Below are 22,268 nucleotides of genomic sequence, written 5' to 3'. Positions count from 1 at the left end.
GGCACGATTCCAAAACCACTCCTCAATAAAACAATGAGAAAGAACATTTTTCAAGGTATGCAACTTCTTGCACCAGCACTTAAGTTCTTCTCTTCTTAATTCGAATTGATACCGACTTCCTTCATAATACATGTAACAGAGTACTAGTTGAGTTCGGTCTCGTAGGTTACCATCATCGGAGGCACCACTTGTATCACACTTTGATGGATACATGAGCAAATCGAATTTCAACATCAACCAGCTTATATTATATTGTTTAAGAAAAACCTACTTAGGATTTTAAAACCCGATGGAATTAATTTTTTGTAGGCTATATAAAATTTGGCTTGGGTTTTAAAAAAATAAAAAGTAATTTATTAAACCAAGGAAGTTGTAAATTATATATATATATATATAAAAACATTATTTTTTTTAAGTACAACATGTGAAGGTGGAGATCAAACTCACAACCTCATGGTTTGAGATATAAGTCAACTACCGTTGTTTTGCTCGTTTGGATAAATATATTAATTTTAAATGTATATAACAATTAACTAAATAGCTGTTTGCACGGAAAGCCAGCTACCTAAAGAAACGGATGGAAAGCCAGGGGAGAGGATAAAATGGTAAATATCAGTACGATTTTTGTTTCAGAAAAAATTTGAATACAATTAAATACCAAAATATAGAGTAACAAATTTTTAAAAAATTACTTAAAAAAAACACCAAAAAATGCCTCATTTTTCAATTATAAAAACGGGGTGTTTCCAATTCCCCGAGTGCTCTTCTAACAAGCTTACTTTCCAAAACTGCCATGGTTTTTAGTTAATTGTTACATACTTTTAATTACAAGCCTCCAAACTATAACCAAAACCATATTAAAATTTGAAAAAATATATGAAATTTATCAGAAAACAACTATTCAAACATATTTTTGGGGACCCTAATAAATCCATCAGATTGGTTGGTTGGATCCATTACTGACCACCGTTTTTTATGTAGCTTAAGTTGCACTTTTTTAGTTTTTTTTTTTTATAATACAACATAAATCAAGGGGATTTGAACCTCCAACCTTAAGGAGAGGTGCATTGACAATTATTGCTGAACTATATTCATGTTAGCAATGGACACCTAGATTTGTTAATTAAACTTAATGGAATTTGAGAATTTGAATTTGTTCACGTTATTTACCTCTTCATTTTGAAAATTTGTCAAATAATATTTGTCAATGACAAATGTCTATTTGATTTTTTCCAATAATTTTGTATATTTGTTTTTTACCATTCTTGTTCAGTTATCCGTTTAAAATAAAAATAATTTGTTTCTACTACCTCTTCCTATGTTGTAACAAATTTTGAATTAGATTTTCAATGTATTTTTTGTCCTTTAATTTTATTTTTGTAAGATTTGATTTTTTATTCCTTTCTTTTCTATTTTCAACGTATGTTTGTTAATATTTAGTAATTTTTTATTTCTTTCTTTTTGTTTTTTAAATTTTGTATTATTTTCCATCTCTCTCCTAAATTTATCTCTTTTTTCTTTCTATATGTTTATCCATATATCCATTTTACCTCCCGTTGGATCTATCACCTTCATCCTTTTTTTTTTTCATCGTGATCATCATCATACATACTTTCTTTTCAACACTTACTATGGCAAAGTTTCGATCAGTAAATTTTTTATAAGGTGATCCATGAGATGAAAGAAACATTTACACTGATTTTAAGAGTATTGATATTTTGATGAAATTCTTCAATGGCTCGTTTTAGTGCATTTCAAACCAATTTCATTTTAATCCTAGACAAAAAGTAATATGTTTGAAGTTACATATGAACCGTTCTAATAAATTGATACTTTGTTATAGTGCAATGTATTGAAGAATCCTATGTTTTGCCAATTTGTTTGAAAGTGTAACGGAAAAAATTGGTGATATTCTATAATAAGAAAGTTGACAAAAATAATAGGATTTCGAATTCCAAGTAGGGTGGGAGATTTGAACTCGTTCGTGACCTCTTAATTAAAGATAATTGTCGATTACCGCTTCACTAAACTCAAATTGACAAAAAAAAAAAAAAGTAGGGATAGCTAACAATGTGTTTCACCATTCTTCTTAAGTAGCCATTCGTAAGGATTTCCCAAAAAAAAATCTTGAGACGTGAAGGATAGAGGCCCAAATTCTGGATTTGAAAGGCCCATTTCTTGTGGGCCCAAATAAACGTTTGATGAAGATGGCGCTGGGGTAGTTGCCGTTGTTCGAGACCCTCCGTAGAGAAATTCCACCCAAGTTCCCAACCAATCCAAATGCATATTGACATAACACTAAATTACACACACACACACAAAATAATAATAATAATAAATAAAAACCGAAGTATTCCATTCTTTTCTAAACTACTCATGTCATCGTTTGAAAAGTACTTTTTGGAATAAATATCTGTTAATATTTTGGACTAAAAGTTGACGTGATACAATTTAGAACGTCGTGATAATTAACATGAAAATTTACCTAGATTAAATAAAAAAAATGTGAAATAAGTTGCCATTTTTTAAAATAAGATTTTGACAAAATTAGTGGACAATATAGAAACAAACTCTCTTACCAACAAAAGAAATAAAATTTTGGTAAAATTTTGAAGTTAATTGCCAAATCATTTCAAATTTCACAATGTAAAATCTTTCGTTCAAAATATTAACAAATATTTATAGAAAAAGTAATTTTAAAGCGTTTATGGAATGTGACAGTATTGACATTTTTTAAAATATAGGAGCTTTTTTCTTTAATATTTTTGTAATTTAACATGAACATGAAAGAAGTTTGGGGTGATAATTTAATAATTGATTTATATAATATATATATATATTTTGTGGATTTGAAAAAGCAAATTCGAAAAGGTTAGGCAGGCATGGGCTACTTTAGTAGTCGTCCAGTCAGTGGTTGGCTTTTTAATGTTGTCTGTCGTATTCTCTCTCATTAAATTTCGTTACTGTTTAATATTTAATTTTATTTAAGTGCTTTTTAATTTTTTCCTTTCTAGAAGCGCATTTAATAGATTCAATACTCCGGGAAATAGTAATAGCATATTTATTTTACATGGATTGATTGATTTGAAATGAAAAATAATTAACTTAGAATCTAAAGTTTTAAATGTCGATACCTTAATTATACAGAAGTATCGATGTCGGTAGATTTTTCAAAAAATATTATAAAAATAAAAATTTCGTGAACGATTAACAAATAACTATTTCACTATTTTTAAAAAAGTAAAAAATGATTAATATTAATATTGTTTATAAATTTTATATTTGGTAGGTATATATATTTTTATAATATTATAAAAATGAAAATACTAATATTTCGATAGATATTTAATATAATATCTTAATTAAAGTGAGCAGAAACTAAAAGCAAGAAATAAGTGTGAAGTAGAGAGAGAGAGAGAGAGAGAGAGAGAGAGAGAGAGGGGAAAAAAGCGATAGGAGAAGCAGAGGCGGTCCATCACTCAGTGGTGGGTAAAGTAAGTTTTTGATTGTCTCCCACTAAATTCTGTCGGGTCGACCCTTTACACGACAATTTATTGTGGGTTGTCATTTCTCTCTCTTCTCTCCAATTTAATTTTATATTATCAAAAGTTATTTAGCTCATCAATTACATTTTTGTAACTTAAGAATTCAGATTTGTATGCTATTATGTTGCACGTTTATTGATCTTATTCAAATTTTCTATTATGAAATATCTCTCCTTTTCTTTTTCTTCTCTCTCTCGTTTTACACCTTCCAGAAGGAGGAGCATTTTTATATCTTAATTCGAATGTGAAAAATAGACGAGGAATGTACGTAAAAGTTTCATTTTCTTTTTTCTAGTACCTCTGAGAACACATCCGTTGGAGGTGGAAGTGGAGGTGGGTCCTGTGACTCAAACGATTAGAGCATGTGGTTGTAAACCATGATGTCGAGAGTTCGAATTTCGTTACCAAAAAGGAGAAGAACTTTGTTGAGACAAGAAACTCTCTCCTACAAAATTTTACAGATCGATAAGGAACAAATATAGTACTATTACGATTTTCTAAATCTTATTGAACATTTAAGTTCAATTATTGATGTTTCGAGGTAATTTTTCATTGACCACATGTCAACCTGTCATTTATCGGAGTGAACTGAGCTATTTTAATGGTGCAATTAGAACATCATATAAAAAACAAAATAAATTGTTCGTGATTTCTTAAAGGCTCGTTCGATCATTCGTAAATCCAACCAGTAGAAATTATAACAACTTTCCCTCGTAAGGGACAAATTCGACGTATGCAACAGGTCGTCACAAACTAACAACTACTTTTTTCAAGGCTTCGTAAATTGTATAGATAGTATTAATTGTTCATCAACTCCTGTCAGAAGCTAATGACTTCTATAAATAGGAAGTCTTGTATCACTTCTCTAGAATGTGAACCTAATCTCAAGTAATATATTGAACGAAACTGACTTGTCGGAACTTTTTTACTCTCTTTTGCATGTTCCTTCATCTATCAGCTTCGTCCAAATCTAAATTTTGCCGTGATTTATCATTTTCCTAATCAACCAAAAGTCAATATAAAAATCGTTTCGATTGATAAACATATAATGAATCATTGTTATAATCTGAAGACAAAAAATTAGAAAATTTATATATTATTGAAGCAAAAATGTTATTATTGTTATGGCAAATGGGATACTATTAATCATTATTAGGCATGCAAATAAAGTATTAAGTTAACTGATGAAATTGGATATATATGAGCACTTTTTGACGCCCATTTGGGAAGCAGTGGTGACGCTTCCTTAATTTCAATATTTGTTATAATTTATAATTATTAGACCTAATTAATAGTAATTATTAATTTTTAAAATAATTAACTATTTTCTTTGATTTAGCTTATCTAATAAGCCTCGTTCCTTCCCATGCGTATGCATATTGCATGCACGCTCGACGTCATATTTACATATTCCAATTGTTTCTAATGTTTTGTTTAATAATTATTTATGGTTTTTAAATATTATAAATATTCTACCCTGTTTTTTTCCCATCAAATCATACGTGTAATTTATTTTTTAAATAGGGATAGCTAAAGATTATCCTTATTTCAGTGGTATAATCAAATATTTTCCTCGATGAAATGAATACTGTACCTGCTCCCTCAATTTTAAATTATCAAATTTTCATTTGTGAAACCACACAAATTTATTATTAATTAATTTTAATAATTTATTTTACTTATCATAAAATTATATAGAAATATATTTACATTTTAATTTTATTTCATTGAATGATTATTTATGGATTATTTATATCCAACAACTTCCAAAAGTAATTTTGTATTTTTAAATTTATGGAATGTAGATTTTTACCGGACAATGATTTACAGATTTCGATTCAATGTTAGAAGATATGTAAGTATATTAACATTTTTCTTTTTTGTTATACAATATTTTGAACGAGCGACTTGAATAAGTCAAACCATTCCAAATATTTCCTGGTTCGATTGGCAATTGATTAGTTGGATCTAAAAAGTATATCGATCCAATCTAGTTCGACCCATAAACACGTTAATGGAGACTATACTATATGAGTAGTATTTTAAGGTATATTTGGTGAGCATTTAAAATGGGGGGAGTTGGGTGGTGATTGAGAAATGACCCTTAACTTACCAAACATAAAACTCTACCTAAAATCAAAGGGATTGGTCTTTTAAAACCCTTTAAAGAAACTTTGTTGGGAAGTTGAAATTTCATAAAAGGGGGAAAAATTGAAAATTTTACCCAAAAAAGAGAGAGTGGCAGAAAACAAAAGGCAATAATGAAAAGGAAAAAGGGTGTCAGTAAAAGGTGTAATGTGTAACTAAAGGAATTTAGGAGATGTAGAAAGGAGTGAGAGAGAGGGAAAAGAAAAAAAAAAAACTTTGGATTGTGACTTTTGTCTGCTAATATTCTAAATAGGTCCACATCAAAATAGTACCCCAAAATCAATGGAATTGGAGGGGCCTTCTTCTCACCTTCTTAATATTCATGTTAATTCTTTATTTGAATTTCCACTTTTTCCTCCATATTAAGATTGTCTCCTTAAATTTATTTGCAGTGTTATATCAATGTCTTTTTTTAAGATTTATTGTATTAGTAGGGATCGACTAAAAAGATTGATTCACCTAAATTTAGAGTATCGGAGGAATGAAATTCTAAGATTCGTAAAATATCTTTTATTTGACTCCAATTATTTTACATATTTGTTTATAGTGATGTATGTGTTCATCCTACTACTTGACGGGATACTTTTTTGTTCTATCCCAACTATTGATATGATTGATTGGAATTTATTCTCATATTTGGATTGTTATTTTTTCTAACTTCTAATGTATGTTATGTTTTTAGTATTGTTTGTTTGCTTTAATTATATTATTGTCTTCCTTATTTGTGTTCTTGCAAAAAAAAAATTTGTAGGTCTTTTTTTTTTTGGCTCCTTAAGTATGCCTTAATCTTAGTTGTGAGATCCATATTTATCTTCATGATAATATACGCGATCTTTGTAAAAAGAAATATATATATATATATATATTTCAAATTTTGCTTCTAAATTATATTATGAGAGAGAGTACTGCTCACGTGGAAATTAGTTGAAAAAAGAAACTTTCCTACTTTATTTAATAATACGAATTGATGAACTTTCATATGAAGAAATATAGAGAAAAAAAATCAAATTCAAAAGTATAATCCACCAACATAAACACAACTCAACAGGATCGAACCATGAATCCATATTAGTTTGAGTCGGAATTACTAACTCCACAGTATAAACTAAAACTTCTATAAAATAACATGGAGAGAAAAATCAAACTCAAAAATCTTTTATTCTATTCTAATAACATGTTATATTATTACTGGACCCAAAAACCAAACCAAATTTTTTAAAAATCAAAACGAGTTTGGAGATAATTATAGAGAGAAGTGTCTTTAGGTGAAATACATTTTCTTCCAACAAACAGCAATCAAAGTGTTGATTTTAGAAATTTTTAAAATGATTGTAATCAGCTAAAAGCACTTTCCACACTAAAAAACAGATTAATTAATATAAAGTCGTAAGAAAATTAAATGAAAAAAAAAAGGGAAGGAAAGAGGAAGGTTGATTTGGAAAAAAGAAAATCAAAACAGTGTTCCGGCTTCCTTTTTTTATCCTTGTCTTTGTCGTTTGACGAGTAGCATAAATTATTGAAACAGAATGGGAAAACCCGTAAAAGAAAAAGAAAAAAAAAACAAGTGGGAGAAAAATCAAAAACACTTTTTTTTCTTATATAATTGACTACCAAACATCATGATTTTACAGCCCCTTTTTCTTTTTTCTTTTACTTGGAAAGAAGATTCACACATTCATCCCAAATTCCTCAATCCTCTCCTCTTTCACCTTCCCCATTTGACTTCCTCCATCTTCTCCCCCCTCTAAAATCTTCTTTCCCGAAAGCCAATTGAAGCTTTAGAAATGCCCTCTCATGGCGGCCGCAGCCGCAGCCATGGCTGACCTTCAGATCCCCAGCAAAATGTAGTACACAAGCGTAATGGGCAAGGCAATCAACATCCCAAAAATAACTCTGCAAAACCCAGAAGAAGAAGAAAAAAAGAATGTAAAAAAAAGGAAAGAACAAACATTTTAATTCAGTTATTAAGGACCATTACTATGCTACATACCCTGTGCTGAGAATATCAGGGTGTACGTTGTACTCTTTGGCAAAGACAAAGGGGACAATTCCTTGTGGGAGAGCTGCCTGTTCCAAACAAAAAACAAAGAATTTTTTGTAGATGTGGTTGTGTTTGGAAAATCCAAACACATGGGGCAAAAAAACATGTTAAACAGAGCCACAGATGTTTGTTTCCTAACTTATCACCAAACAGGTCCTCTCCTCACCTATATTACCTCACAACTCATACTATTTCTATTTCAGATTCAATACTGATCATGGCAAACAATGAATGAGATTAGTATGAAATTAATAGGGTAAGTTTTCATTTAACCCCTCTGTTCTTGTTTTGCTTATTATTTACCTTCAAGAAGAAAGAAGATTTTTTTTCCATTACCCATTTGGATAAACTCTGCTTTACAGTGTGTATTATAAATGTATATATTAAAGAGAGGATTTTTTGAGTATATGCAGAGAAAAAGGAACGAGGGAGTGTCAGAGAGGGAGCGAATGGGTGACCTGGACAATGGCAACACGTAAGAGAACTCCTCTAAGGCCAACAGCAATGGAAGCAACAGCCATGACAGCTGGACCTGTAAGGAATCTCACAGCCATGGAAAAAGCTGCTATTGTATTCCCACATGCTATGATCCTTGGTTGCAAAGCCATGAACAAACCTGTCATTTACACCATACAACACCATTTAGAATCATTTCTCTCTCTCTCTCTCTTCTTTCTTTTTCCCCCCCTTAATAAAAGCAACTTTCATCATCACCACCACCAACCCATTTGAATCGAATCCAACACACAACAGAGCAGAGCAGGCAGAAAAGTGAAAGAGAAGCAGAAATAGCAGAGTAGTGAGGGGGGGACTTCACAATGCCACTGTTTTCCCTTTCCCTTTTCCCTGTTTTTTGCTGCCCCTTTTCTTTTCTTTTCTTTTTGTTTCTTAAATTAAAGAGATAAAGAGAGAGCGAAAAATGGGGATGTCTCAAGAACTTTACCAAGACTGAACATGGCCATGCCGAGGCCTGCATCAGACAGTATAGAAATGGACTTTGCGACAATGGCTGGCATTTCAACATTCCACCTTAAGATAATGAAAGATAATGATAATCAGAATCAAAGCTAAAACCCCAAATGGGGTTTTGAAAAAAAGGTTGCAGAGTGGAGGAATTTGGGCCACCTGAATGAGACTAAGGACCAAGTGAGGCCAATTAGGCTGGAATAAGTGTTGGGGTTTCTGATGAGTTTTCTCCAAACCATGATCAGAATGAGCCTTGTCATTACACTGGTGGGTGGCATGGTTTTGGGTTTAATATCTCCAACTTTCTCTGCTCCTCCATTGTTATTATTCAGAATCTCTCTGTTTCCGAAGCTGAAATCTTCCCTCTCTGCATACTCCTCTTGGTTTTCTCTACGACCCTCAACTGAAAAATCCAACCCCCAATTAACAAAAATGGAAGAACTAACCAAAAACAGAGCGAATACAGAATATAATTCATTAGAGAAACTTACCTTTTCCGGGGGAGACAGCCAACCTCACATCCTTCTGATCATGGTTTCCCCCAAATTCATGGTTTCCCCCAAAAACATCTGAAACAGGGGAAGCACTTGAACTCCAAACAAACATATGGAGATCTCTGTTTCCTTCCTCTGTTTTTTGAGCCACAACCCCATTGCCATTGGCAGACTTCTTAGCATTGGGTTGTGCATTTTTCGACCCCGTTGGCGAAAACATTCCTGGGTTCGGAACAGGGTAGTGCCCTGCATTGCCTCCCGCCGCAGCATTGTAGTGAAACCTCGGCTTTCCCCCACCATCTTCCTCATAATTTGACGGCCTCGGAGTCGGCCCTCTCGACGCGGAGAGCCCGTAAACATCCGATGAGCCGAAATTGGAATTCCTCCCACCGGCGGCCATCATGGAGTAGAAATCCGTGTGGTTAAAACTTGATCCTCTGGGAGTGGGGTTTCGAGAAGATTGCAGAGAGTAAATCTCGGCATTGGTCAGATTGGAAGGCCGTGGGGTTGTAGAAGACAACCCCACAGATCTTCTGGAGAAGATGTCCGATCTTGAGGCGTTTGATTTCCTCACAGTCACGTGGAGCTTCCCATCTTCTTTAATCTCAGCCTCTGTTTCCAAAACTTGCCTTCCATCCAACGACATAATGTCAGAATCGACATGGATTGAGACTATGGAGCCAGCAGTGTCTGGAAATTGCTCAGAAATCAGCATTCTGGCTCCTCTGTATTCAAACATGAACAGCATCAATGTGTACCAAATAATGCACTGCAGCACAACAATCTGAACCATCAAACTCCCAGAAAACTCCCCATACATCCCCTTCAGCAGAGGAATCCCCATAACCAGAGTATTTGGCAGAGTGGAAAGGGAAAACAGAGTAATAGTCCACTCTAAACACCCTCTTTTGCTTATGTTGCTCCAAACGGCAAGAACAGCGAGAACAATGAGTTTTTGGAGAGTATCTGCAGCAATAAAGCGGAGGTTCATGGTATAGGGATTGTTGGTGGAGATGAAGTGAAAAGAGAGAAGAGGGACCGCAAACAGAGCAACGAAACGGTTGATTCCAGAGCATTGGTCGGGAGTGAAGATTTTCCACCATTTCACAGAGCCATAAGCTAAGATCATGGCCACATAAAGAGGAACCACTGCGGTCATTACATGGTAGAAATCTAAAAGGCTAATCATCTTCTTCTTCTCCTTGTTTCTGGTGGATTCTGAGCTGACCCAGATGGAGAAAATGGCTGTGGAGAGCTCAGAAAAGCAGAACAGAGGAAGCGAAGAAGAAGAAGAAGAAGAGGAAGTGGTGGCGATGATGAAGTGAGTTGGGGGAGTGAGAGGGCATGTGTTTTGGTTTATGGGAATGGTGAATCTTAAGTGGAAAAAGAAAAGAGGAAATGGGAAATTATAAAAAGAGAAAGAAAAAATATATTCATTCAGCTTTGAGAATTGCGAGCAGGCTTGCACTTGCAGTCCTCAAAGCAAGAGAGAGCGTGGGAATTCTTCAAAAAAAAAAAAGAGAACTTTTTTCTGGGAGGGTTAAAAAAAAACAATAAAATTGGGTTTGTTTTTTTGCCTTTTGTTTTGAGGTGTGTTTGGATTTGGGTTTTTGGAGGATAATAGTTTTGAATTTGATAACATGGGAAGTTAGTGTATGGCTGTATGGTATTTGTTAAATAAATAAATGAAAGCAGAGTTTGGTTGGAAGGTGGGGTTTGTGTTAGGCTTTGTTTGGCAGAGCTTTTCTTTCTTCTCTCTTGGATTCGCTTTTTAGGCTCATGGTTGTAAACTTAACATTGGGTCGTGGCAATCTCATTTTCTGCTTTTACACTATTCCCAATTCTCTTCCTATTCAAAAGCATGTCATTTTTTTCATCTCTTGTATTAGATAATGTTGCCTTGCCCCCTTACACTAATAAAATTCCAAACTTTGCTCGTTCTTAGTCTAATGAACTACTTTTACCGACTCAATATTTTGGAAGGAATCTTTTAGCTAGCTTTGTATCTCTCTAGTGGACGATGGGATGAATACTACCTCATTTAGTGGTTCTCGTGTCACCACAAATGACATTAGTGATCAGAACCTATCCCTGACCAACTCGTGAGTAGATCTCAGGTCGCTTCAATTTTTTCAAGATCGGAGAATGATATTTTCCTACCAAATATGAAAAAGTGCAAGTTATATCAAACATATAACTAACTTTGTACGAATGAATTGGAAACTTGTATTCAAATTATTTTGTTCAAGCATATAACATATGTAATCTAGTATAATAACTTGCTCGCACCCTGTAGTTCACCATAGTTCTACCTTAACATAGAGAGTTGGTTAAAAATGGTACGAAATTAACACTATTCTCGATTCTGAAAGGGATGAACTTTGGTATTAATACGAGATCTAACAAGCCGACTTATTATTCAAAATGAGGAGGAAATGATATTTGCTCATTTTTGAACAACTTTTAAGTGATTTTACTAGCTACTCACAAACTAATTTCGCTCCATTATCAAAAAGATGAACTTCTTCATTCACATGTAGTCCATCCAACTACCTCACTCGATTTCTATTTAATAGAATGTAGCACATCAGCGTTCTGTTAATCTCGACAAAGACGAGAGATAAAATATATATATATATATATATATATATATAAGTTTGGTTAGGTATGCAAATAGAGTATGAAATGGGGAAGATTTGATTGGAATAGAGAAATGGGGAGAGAAAACATGCACATAGGAAAGAGAGAAGGGAGTGAATGTAGGCACAAAAAACATAAGAGGATTTGTAAAACTAAAAATGAATAGAGAATGACAAATGCATGAGAATAAGAGATACCCATCACGTGGACCCAAAATTGTCCATTCCATCCCTCTATTCATTCTCTAATTTGGCCACTTCTATATATTTCCAATCTCATTGGACTTAACCCCAATTCCACCCCCCAAATATTTCCCCATTCCAATCAATCACCTCCCTATTTTATTTAACATCAATTTCAATTTCATATATGGCACCCCGTCGAAATCGATGTGGTACTATTTCAACTTCCATAGATATATATATGCATAACTAGCTACAGTATTTACCGAAACAAATCAATTCATCTTTATGTAATATTATATTATGTAAATGGATTTGTCATGAAATATATATAAGAACAAAATACAAGTTATAATGAAGTACAAAGTAAGAAGGTTTTGTCCATATTTAAACAATATGTTATTTGAGATTGTTGAGGAGTAATTTCGAACATTTTAAAACTATGCCTAATGTCTCCCATACATATAAATTTATGGGAATATTAATTTCATGTCAACTTTATGGTTTTTACCTGCTAATTAAGTATCCAAACATTACTTTGCACTAATCAAGTTTGCCAATCAGCTCTATATGGATTTATACCAAACAACATGATTGGAATATGAAAGGAAAAAAAGTTGAGACATTTACTTTGGTAGCTAGCTAGCCTAGTGCCCCACAAACCAAATTTTTATTAATCGAAACATGTTCATATTTTTCATTCCTCTTTCCTATAAACAAAGTGCACAAATGGTGTGGTGGGTAAAGGAAAAAATAAAATAAAATAAAATTATGAAATAATAAATTTTGTAGCAAGGTGTTTATTTAGTCAAACATATATGTTATATCTCTCTTTTTTTTTTAGTACAATATGTAGGGTGGGAGATCGAACTCCCTCTTGATTTGAGTTATATGTCAATTACTACTTAACTATGTTCGTTTTGGCTATATCTCTTGAACTTTACCTTATGATTCTATAAGTAGTATATTAATATAATTAACGAAAAGAATTGTTTTTTTTTATTGAATTTACATTATGCGAACATTTAAGCTGAGTTCAATAATGATGGGGTGATAATCAAACCATCCACTTAACACACTGTTTAATTCTCGGGTGAGTTGGCACAAATCAATTCTGCCTTTTCTTCCCAATATTTGTATGGAATTTTCTTGGGTTCTACTTTTTTGTTGAGTCAAAAAGGGGAAGCAGTGAAAATAATGGTATTTTTGAAGGTATTTTTGACTTTAGATGGACAGAAAAGGGCAGGGGAGTGTTTATGTCCCTAATCTTGTAGAATAAGTTGACTATTAATAATTCCTTTGTCCCAAAAAAAGGGAAAGGAAAATCAAATTGTTGACTATTAATTTCACTAGAAATGATTACTTGTGTGGTATAAAGTTAAACATACTACTCAAGTTCCCGGAAAGAAATAAAAATAAAAATACTACTTAGGTTTATAATTGGAATAATTAATTTGTTTAAATCTCTAAATCACACATATCATTGGATGAAATTTAAGCGTGGTTTGGTAATATTCATTTCTTCTCCTTTTTCTTTTTCGTCCTTTTTTGTTTATTCAGCATATCTCAACTCATTAAAACATAACAGTCAAATATTGTTGAAACTCATAAAGTATATAAATATATATATGAGTCAACAATATTTTATGTATTAGATAAATAGATTCCACTTAAATATTTGTATCAAAAAGTCAATATGGTCTGGTGTGGAGGTAGAAATTTTATATTTTCTAAACTTTATAATTTAAAAGCATGGATATATCAATAATAGGAAGTGTGACACGTCATACACACCTTTTGTTTTTTTTTGTCTACGTCATTATATTTTAAATCGTTGAACTATACTCGGGTTCAGGTCTATGGTTTTTTAATATTATTTATAATTTAAGAAAGGGGAGTGAGATACCAAAATAATAGTAGTAAGATGATGGCGATGGGGGACATCGGTGTTGACATATAATTTATTGTGTGTTGATGTTGAAAGGATATTATTGGTTGGTTAGGGGAAATAAATATGAGACTGGAAACAGGGAATCTGCTCATTAATTATTTTATTTATTATTATTTTTAGGGAGGGAGTGGAAGGCGTGCGCATAAGGGAATGATGAAGGTGTGTGGGTGTGCCCCCAAAAAAATTACATTATAAAAATTAAAATAAATAAAAAGAAACAGCAGAGGAATTGGCCACTGTCACTCTTTTCTTTTTCTTTTTTATTTTTTTTCTCTCTCTCTCCATTGATATTCTAAACTCCCAAACACTATGCTCTTTCGCACGCACTGCTATGCCTTTTTCCCTCTCTCTCTCTCTATTTTTTTAATATTACCAACCCTCCACTTGCTTTTCTATTTTCTTTAGGTTTAAATAGTATTTCGGTATCAGATATTTCTTTATTTCAACTTTGAGATTGTTTTAGCCCATCTATTTCCCAAATATTTATTTTTGTCAATATTTTTTGGTTAAATGACTACTTTAATTTCTATTTGTAAAGTTCTTGTTTGATCAGTATTTATATAAATTTATAGTTACATTTCATAAAATTTAACAATTGAGTGTCATGATAAAATTCTAATCAAAATAAATGGGAGTGTAAGTTACCATAATTGTCCATTTTTTTTAAATATGAGGATCAAAATGAACGTTTCGAAAGTATACGAATTAAAACGAACCAAAGTTGAAAGTACAATAATCAAAATGCACATTTCAAAATTACAAAAACTAAAAATTAACAAAAATCGAAAATACATGACCAAATTAGTATTTAAATATTTTAAAATATTTATTTATATTCGTTGCAGCCATATCTTCAAATTAATAGTTATTCATTCATATGATTTTCGGTGCATTGAAATAGCATAACTATACCCATATAAGAAATTTAAGAGGTGAGTATATTTTACTAATAAGAATAATATCTCCATTAATCGAAAATGGTTTATTAGTTTATTTAGTAAGATCACGTGGACTTATTCTTTTGAAAATTTGACAATTTGAAATGTGGTCCTAGCCTAAATTATATTTTTCTAAGGTCAAATTACAATTTTGGTCCTACAATAATAAAAATATTAATTCAATCCCGATCTCGTTTCAAAAGTCTTGTAGTTATAGTTCATGCGATTGATTTTAATTCGATTCTTATAGTTTAGTTAAATTAAATGTGGTTGAACAATTTTCCATCTATCTAAAAACTTACTTTTATTGTTCTGTACGGTCAAATAATACACTGAAATGTTATTATCGAATCAAGCATAACTTAACTAGTTAAAACACGATTTACGTTGCTTAAAAGTTAAACATTCAAATTCCCACTCCTATATTATTAAATTAAAAAGATTGTCATATATTGTATAACCAATTCGAAATAAAGTCAAAATTCTTATAATGACTAAATCGGAATTTAACATTTTTTATAAATTAATATTTAGCAAGTCTCTTGCACAAGAGATGACAGGGAACAAAGAGAAAATGAAAAATTATCAGAAGAGAGATTTGAAAGAGATTACATGGAAAAGAGAGTCTTACGTGTCGGCGTGTAGTGATGAGTATCGGATTTGACAATTTTTTTTTTTTAATACACACATTTAGATTTTACAGTTTGTTCTTTTCCACCATGTTTTTGGTTTTATTTATAAATTGAGTTTGTTTATTGGTTATTTTGTTTTTTTCCCCTCTAATAGCAGCTTGTTTGGTAGACAGAGTGGAGGTATTGTATGAATATTATTTTTTAAAGTTATCTAAAAGGAATAAAGTAGTATTTTATATATATAAAAAAAAAGATAAAATGAAAAATGAAAAACAATGTAGTTCAAAATTTTATTTAGATTTTAAGATAAATTTAACTGAATCATCAACCATTCATTGAATGAAGTATAAAATAGTTTACTTCAACTATTATATTTAATTTTAAACATACAAATAAATCAAGTTATTCTTCTTCCTATATGATTTTGGTATCGACTTGGTTTAGTTAGGTTAATTGGGAAAGTTTGGATGTCCAAAAGAGTTAGAATGTCGCTCGACGATGAAGGACCTACAAAAAGTGAACAAACACTTCAATGTTCAAGTTAGTTTTAGATCGACCTTGATACAGGATAAGCTAGAACGTGATACTTGATTGAAAAGTGACATGCCTTATTTTGTAGGTTAAGATGTATGACAAAAGATTCGACCGATGGTTGGACATGTTGGGCCAAAAGTAAACCTGTCGGGGCACATGATATGGATAGAGAGACCTTCATCTTGCTTTGTGGTCTTTCTGTTCAATATTCAGGTAAGTAACGCGTTCATATGTGGAACAATCATCAAGGGGAAACCTTATGGCCGGTCCATTCTTTGTACTCTACGTGGCAAGGTGTTGGTCAATGCCTCCAACATTATTCGCAATACTATACAAATTAATGAAAAAAAGATGTCCTTAAAAAAATAATTTTAAAATTTAAAGTCAACTAGCAACGAGTATTAGTTGAATACAAATAGACCATGATTGATTGAAATATTTGTCTGATAAGATCAATGACGTAAAACAAAAGTTAAAAGAAAATCAAGATAATAAAGTTCTTAAAACCTCTTTAATGTATTTGTTTTATTTACTTTGAGTACAATTTGTAAGAGTGATGATTGAACTCACAACCTTTTAATCGAATGTATATGTTTTGATTAAAGCTATGCTTAATTTGGCTCCTTTCAAATATGCAAGTTTTGTTTTTGTTTTTGAGTAAAATCAAATATGCAAAGTTTACGAAGGATTTGTTGCTTAAAACATGGTTGTGCAAAGTTTGGTATTTATCATGCTTTTGTCTTGTTGGACTAATTTTTTTTAATAGTCAAATTATACTTAAATTGAGAATTATAAAATATTTTTGTATCATATTAGTCGGCAGGTAATTTTATTAAGGCTAGGTAGATCGAGTTTTAAAATTGGGTATAGTAAAGTAAATCGATTTTTAAACAAATGGCAACTCTAAAAAAGAACGTGATTTAAATGTTACATCACTCTACTAATTAAAAAAAAAAAAGTCACATCACTACTTTGATACTATTGAAAGTAAATTTTAAAATATTATAAAATAGTACTATATTATTTTATATTGTAGAGTTCAAACAGTTCGAAATTGAATAATTGATCTTAATAATGATAATGAACGTTTTCCCCACTTAACTATGTTGGAATTACCCATTTTTAGTGGTTATAATATTTAATTGAATATGCTTTCGCTGTTTCAAAGAAAAAAAAAATCGAATATGCTTTGCCAATTGCCGGATGGGCTGGAATAGACAAAGAAAAGCCCAATTATAATTACGGCCCAAATCTAAAATCCGAGAGGATATCCAGGCCCGATAACATAAATTCGTTTTTTTCCCCAATAAACCACAAATAGCAGTGGTTAAAATCCCCGTCATTGGCACGTCGTTATCGAGTTTCCGATCACGAATGGCGGTTACCACTTACCGGTACCCTGGTTAGTAATTCATTCATGTAAAATTTCAGGTTTTATCGGCCAGATTACCAGAATCACCTGAATAAATTTAGAAGCATCTGAGAAATATATCTCAAACTTCCCACCAATTCAAACTGCCGGTCGGAAGAAAACGGGGTTTTTTCTTTCCTTCTTTATTTATTCATTATTAGTTTGAATATCTTGTTCTTCCTCTGCGCCTCACGAATCCAACGGTGGAATCCGTCCGGCACCTGCCGGAGATTCTCGCGACTGGACCAGATGAAGCCTCCGGCGGACAAAGTCGGGTATCCGCAGGCTGACCTAAACTTGAGGGTGTGAATGAGATACGTTACATTTTTTTATAAACTTGTTATTCTAACCCTCTTGGCGTTAATTTATTTCTCGTGCTCCTCACTTATTTTTTTAAGGATAAAGAATAACGATAGTTAGTGATAGTAGCCATGAAAACATATTTTCAATTTGGCTTCACAATTTCAAAATCATTAGCAATAATAGCAGTAATAATAGCATAGCTTATATTGGCAATCTACTTTCAAATTTTTTTAAATTGATTCTTTATTATTCTCTTTCAATTTTTTCCAACTATGATTCTTTATCTTTCCTTTCGTTTTTTGTTTTTCAACTCTATTCTCTACCATCTCTACCGCTATTTATATCTATTATATCTATCTACCAATGTCTTTACCTTATTTTTCTCTTTCAATTTTTTTCCAACTCTAATTCTTTATTTTTCTCTTTCAATTTGTTTTCCAACTCGAGGTAGGAAGTAGAGAGACAGATCGAAGTAGAGGTAGATATATAAGGAAGAAATAACTCAGAAAAATGAGAGAGAGAAGCGAAAAGTGGATATTATGAGTTGTAAAAAAATTAACTCAAGATTTTGATTTTGATACCAAAGAAAAAAACTTAGGTGAATAAATGAAAATTGAATAAAATTAATCGAGTAATTGCATTATTACCTAGAGAAATTTGAGATATTCAAATTGGAAAAAAAATTAAACTCGACATAAAAAAGGAAGAAACAAGGAAGAAACAGTTAATAAATAACAGTGGAATAGAACTAAACAAAAATAGCTAGAAAATTTGGTAAAGAAAAACTTAGGGATTTTAAACCGGCTAATAAAAGGAAAATGGACAAAATGTAATTTCACATGGGTCATTGTCCTTTCACTTGATGCTTGTAACATTAGCATGTATTAAAAAATGACGTCGGGTCCATTAATATTAGAAAAATATTTATAAAGATAAAATTATAGCTACTAAAGTTGAAAATACAGTTAGGAATTTAGGATTTAGTTGGAATTCATTTCGTTAGGTTTTGTAGATCAATATCATATTATAAGTGAATAATAAGCTTAAAACTCTACCGGATTTATATGCAATTTATATATAGAACATTTCAATCCTTAGATTTGTTATACTCTCATATAATATATCTCCTCATGTTAATTTTTTACTTTTTGTCCATACTAACATAAACATAAATAAACTCATTAGGATTACATCATCAACCAAAAGATAACACCACAAAATACTAAAAATTATATTTTAATAACTAATAATATTATTAACATTATTAACATTAAAAATTCTATCATATTGTTTAAGTAAGAGTTTCAATTGGATCCAAGAGTTTGAGCTTACAATTTCAAATTAATCATTGCCTAAATCTCACATGTTTATTTCAATAGACAACATCAAATCATTCTCATGTAAAAAATATATATATATTAATATTGATGAGTGAAGTTGTGTTTGATGTTAAGATTAATGTTAGCTATATAAACGAGTGATCGTCCTCCTGAATCCCCACTTCTTAAACACGGTTCTATGGTCGGTATCGTATCCTAGGGGATTAATCAAACAATAATATAATTTTGAAACAAGTAAAGGCTAAAAAGTACTAAAGATTAAAAAAAAAAAAAAAAAAGGCTAAAAAGAGCGAGCGGCTGCGACATTGGCGGGCGGTTGAGGCAACGCCCATAAAACAAGGTTAAATAAAGGGCGTGGGAACCGGATCTCCCGGTGATGCGGGTCTACATGTAGGTAGCTCCGGGAATCCCCACACTTGCAAGCCTCAGCGCGGAGTCCAATCCAAGGCCCTAATTTTGCTTTTTCTTTTTTGATTTTTTTTTTCAGAAAAGAAAAAGAAAATTAGAGTTTTTTAATTGGTAAATTCTTAAAAAAAGAAAAAAGGGGGAAAAAAAAAAGAAGAGGCATACATATATAAAGGAGAGGCAGAAGAGAGATGGGGGATTATAGTTGTTCAGAGAGCGGATCAGGTGAGGGAGGGCGTTCGTCATCCCTTATGGAGAGTTTATTGGGTCTTCTTCGGATTCGGATAATCCGCGGCGTGAACCTGGCGGTTCGCGACGTTCGCAGCAGCGACCCTTACATCGTGGTCAAGCTGGCGAACCAGAAACTGAAGACGCGCGTGATAAAAAAGGACATCAACCCGGAATGGAACGAGGACCTAACTCTTTCCGTGACGGACCCCAACGTGTCCGTGAAGTTGACCGTGTACGACCACGACACGTTTAGCATGGACGACAAGATGGGGGACGCAGAATTCGAGATAGGGCCCTACATAGAAGCCTTGAAGATGAATTTGGAAGGCCTACCCAGCGGCACCATCGTCTCCAAACTGCAGCCCAGCAGGCAGAATTGCCTTGCCGAGGAGAGCCCCATTCTGTGGCAGGACGGCAAGGTTGTCCAGAACATCTGCCTCCGCCTCCGCAACGTCGAGTGCGGCGAAGTCGAGATCCAGTTGCAATGGATCGACCTTCCCGGTTCCAAAGGTTTGTAAAAACGCACGCACACACGCACATCCACCGTGGATCTTACATCCTACATCCTAGATCCTGTTTTGTTTTGTACCATCTTCCTTTTTTCTCTTTACAAATTTTTGGTTCTGCCCACTCTAATTCCATTTCTTCCCTTTTTTCTTTCTCTGACCCATTATTACATTAATTACACCGCGCGGCCCCGGCTAATTTATATTAATTAATAATAAGGGGATGGCGATGGAAGTGGAAGTGGGTTTTGATTGTTAATTATATAATTAATTTGTATATATAGCTGCGTTGGTCACGTGCATGTCAGCACTGACGTCGTCGGAGGTGAGTGACGACAGTTGTATTGAAACGACAACGATGAGGAGGAGGAGGACGTCGAGTAATAAGGATGTGGATAATCCATACGACAGGGCCGCAAGTGCAAAACCGAAACCAAAGAGGGCGCTTTGGACGTCCGTGTGGCGGCTCCCTGGCATGGTTCAGTATTTAAATCGCTTCAAGTCTACAATTCTTCTCCATCATTGTTTGTATAAGAGATGAAGAAGAAACGAGAGAGCTGTATTATCATTATTGGCAGCCCTGCAGGTGCGTGCGTTTTGGGTTAGGGTCACATATTCACATTATCTGATCTCGACGTGCGTGTTGTTTGTGTGCAAAAACTTAACCAAATGCAAGCTACGGCTATCTCACACCAACGACTCATGCTTTCAAATATATATATATATATATATATATATATATATATGAGTTGCGTGTGTCTCCAATAAAGCTGGTTACCATACCATGTGTAGGATAGATAGAGAGGGAGAGAGAGATTTAATTTAATTATTTAGGGTTGTTGTGTAGGCAACCATTTTTACCACACACGTGTTGGTGTTGTATCAAACTTGAGGGGTAAATATAATTAATATGCCTTATGATCTACTCGTCACCGCACCCCCACAACGCAAAACTTAGGTTAAGGTTGTACGCGACCGCGCCCGCGCCCGCCTCGATATAGCTTAAAATTGGAAACTGGGCTTGGGTTACCCACCCATTACAATATATATGGGCTCCAACGAGTATATATGTGTTTAATTTGCTTGTGACCCAGTGTGTATTATTATTATTATTATTATTATTTTTTGTTTTAAACAATTCCCAGCCACGACAATTTATATGTGTATGTTAATTCTAAGGTCACATGCATATATATACATTGAACCCTTTTATGTTATAGTTGTATTTCATTAGTATATGCATTTATCTCCATGCGGGCTGTGGTTACAAATATAATAAGATCATGTATTTAAAATAATAGAAAAAATACACACGCATATATATATATATATATATATATATATATAAAAGATACTGGGTTTAAGATTTAAATGTCGTCTAGAGTAGTCAAGAGCGTTCCTTTAGTTTATTGTTGACTTAGTACATGTTACTTTACTCATTCTCGACAATGCAGGTCGTCCCTTCATGCATTGACTATGCTATAATTAAATGATGTATAACTATACGTAAGTATTTGACTAATTACGTCTCCTAACATTTTAGGGCGTACTAATTAATACTTTTAACGAAGGGTATTAGATAATGCTTATTCATAAGTATATGTAATTAACATTAAAGAAATGTAAATATAATTTTTGTAAAAAATAAAAAATGCAAATATAGAGTGTTATGCGGAAATTAGTACCGTATAAGAAAAATCTAAATACATATTTTAGTCCGTAATGTTAATTTTAATATTATTCAATTTAATCATCTCCATTGTTGTGCATGTTAAAATTATCCAATAATAAACTTATACTACATAATATCAAGTGAATGGACAAGAATTTAGAGATAAGAAAAATGATAAGAGAGGACAATTTCTAATCTATCTTTTATTTTTATAAAAAAATTAATGGTAGAAATTAAATTTTAAGTTTCATTATTTTAAGGATATTTTATCCCTACATGTTATAAAGAAATGGTTAAAATTTTAAGTTTTATCATACGGACTAGACACA

General features: G+C 32.5%; 2 protein-coding genes across 2 annotated transcripts; one reads left to right on the top strand and one right to left on the bottom strand.

The window, feature by feature from the left end:
* Nucleotides 1-7,263: 7,263 nt before the first annotated feature.
* Nucleotides 7,264-10,827, bottom strand: LOC111008852 (putative auxin efflux carrier component 1c). The gene is made up of 6 exons (XM_022281694.2): nucleotides 9,192-10,827; nucleotides 8,860-9,103; nucleotides 8,678-8,763; nucleotides 8,193-8,350; nucleotides 7,684-7,760; nucleotides 7,264-7,586 (listed from the first exon to the last, which is right to left on the bottom strand). Exons 1-6 carry the CDS (start codon nucleotides 10,381-10,383, stop codon nucleotides 7,520-7,522), a joined length of 1,824 nt encoding a protein of 607 aa, XP_022137386.1. The 5' UTR covers nucleotides 10,384-10,827; the 3' UTR covers nucleotides 7,264-7,519.
* An 8,709-nt stretch (nucleotides 10,828-19,536) lies between these two features.
* On the top strand, nucleotides 19,537-21,176 carry LOC148212595 (protein C2-DOMAIN ABA-RELATED 4-like). The gene is made up of 2 exons (XM_088121839.1): nucleotides 19,537-20,271; nucleotides 20,552-21,176. The coding sequence occupies exons 1-2, from the start codon at nucleotides 19,722-19,724 to the stop codon at nucleotides 20,806-20,808; spliced, it is 807 nt and encodes a 268-aa protein (XP_087977965.1). The 5' UTR covers nucleotides 19,537-19,721; the 3' UTR covers nucleotides 20,809-21,176.
* The last annotated feature ends 1,092 nt before the right edge of the window (nucleotides 21,177-22,268 follow it).

This window comes from Momordica charantia, assembly GCF_013281855.1.
Source record: "Momordica charantia cultivar OHB3-1 chromosome 3 unlocalized genomic scaffold, Mcharantia_2.0 BLBB01000003.1, whole genome shotgun sequence".
NCBI classification, from domain to species: domain Eukaryota; kingdom Viridiplantae; phylum Streptophyta; class Magnoliopsida; order Cucurbitales; family Cucurbitaceae; genus Momordica; species Momordica charantia.
Note: the sequence above shows the minus strand (reverse complement) of the source record. Positions and strands in the feature narration are given on the sequence as shown.

Excerpts from the sequence above, each read along its gene's own strand:
- LOC148212595 (XM_088121839.1), top strand. The coding sequence starts at position 19,722 with ATGGGGGATTATAGTTGTTCAGAGAGCGGATCAGGTGAGGGAGGGCGT. Across the intron at positions 20,272-20,551 it reads CGACCTTCCCGGTTCCAAAG|CTGCGTTGGTCACGTGCATG; the intron begins GTTTGTAAAAAC and ends TTGTATATATAG.
- LOC111008852 (XM_022281694.2), bottom strand. The coding sequence starts at position 10,383 with ATGATTAGCCTTTTAGATTTCTACCATGTAATGACCGCAGTGGTTCCT. Across the intron at positions 9,104-9,191 it reads GGCTGTCTCCCCCGGAAAAG|TTGAGGGTCGTAGAGAAAAC; the intron begins GTAAGTTTCTCT and ends TGGATTTTTCAG. Across the intron at positions 7,761-8,192 it reads TACGTGTTGCCATTGTCCAG|GCAGCTCTCCCACAAGGAAT; the intron begins GTCACCCATTCG and ends TGTTTGGAACAG.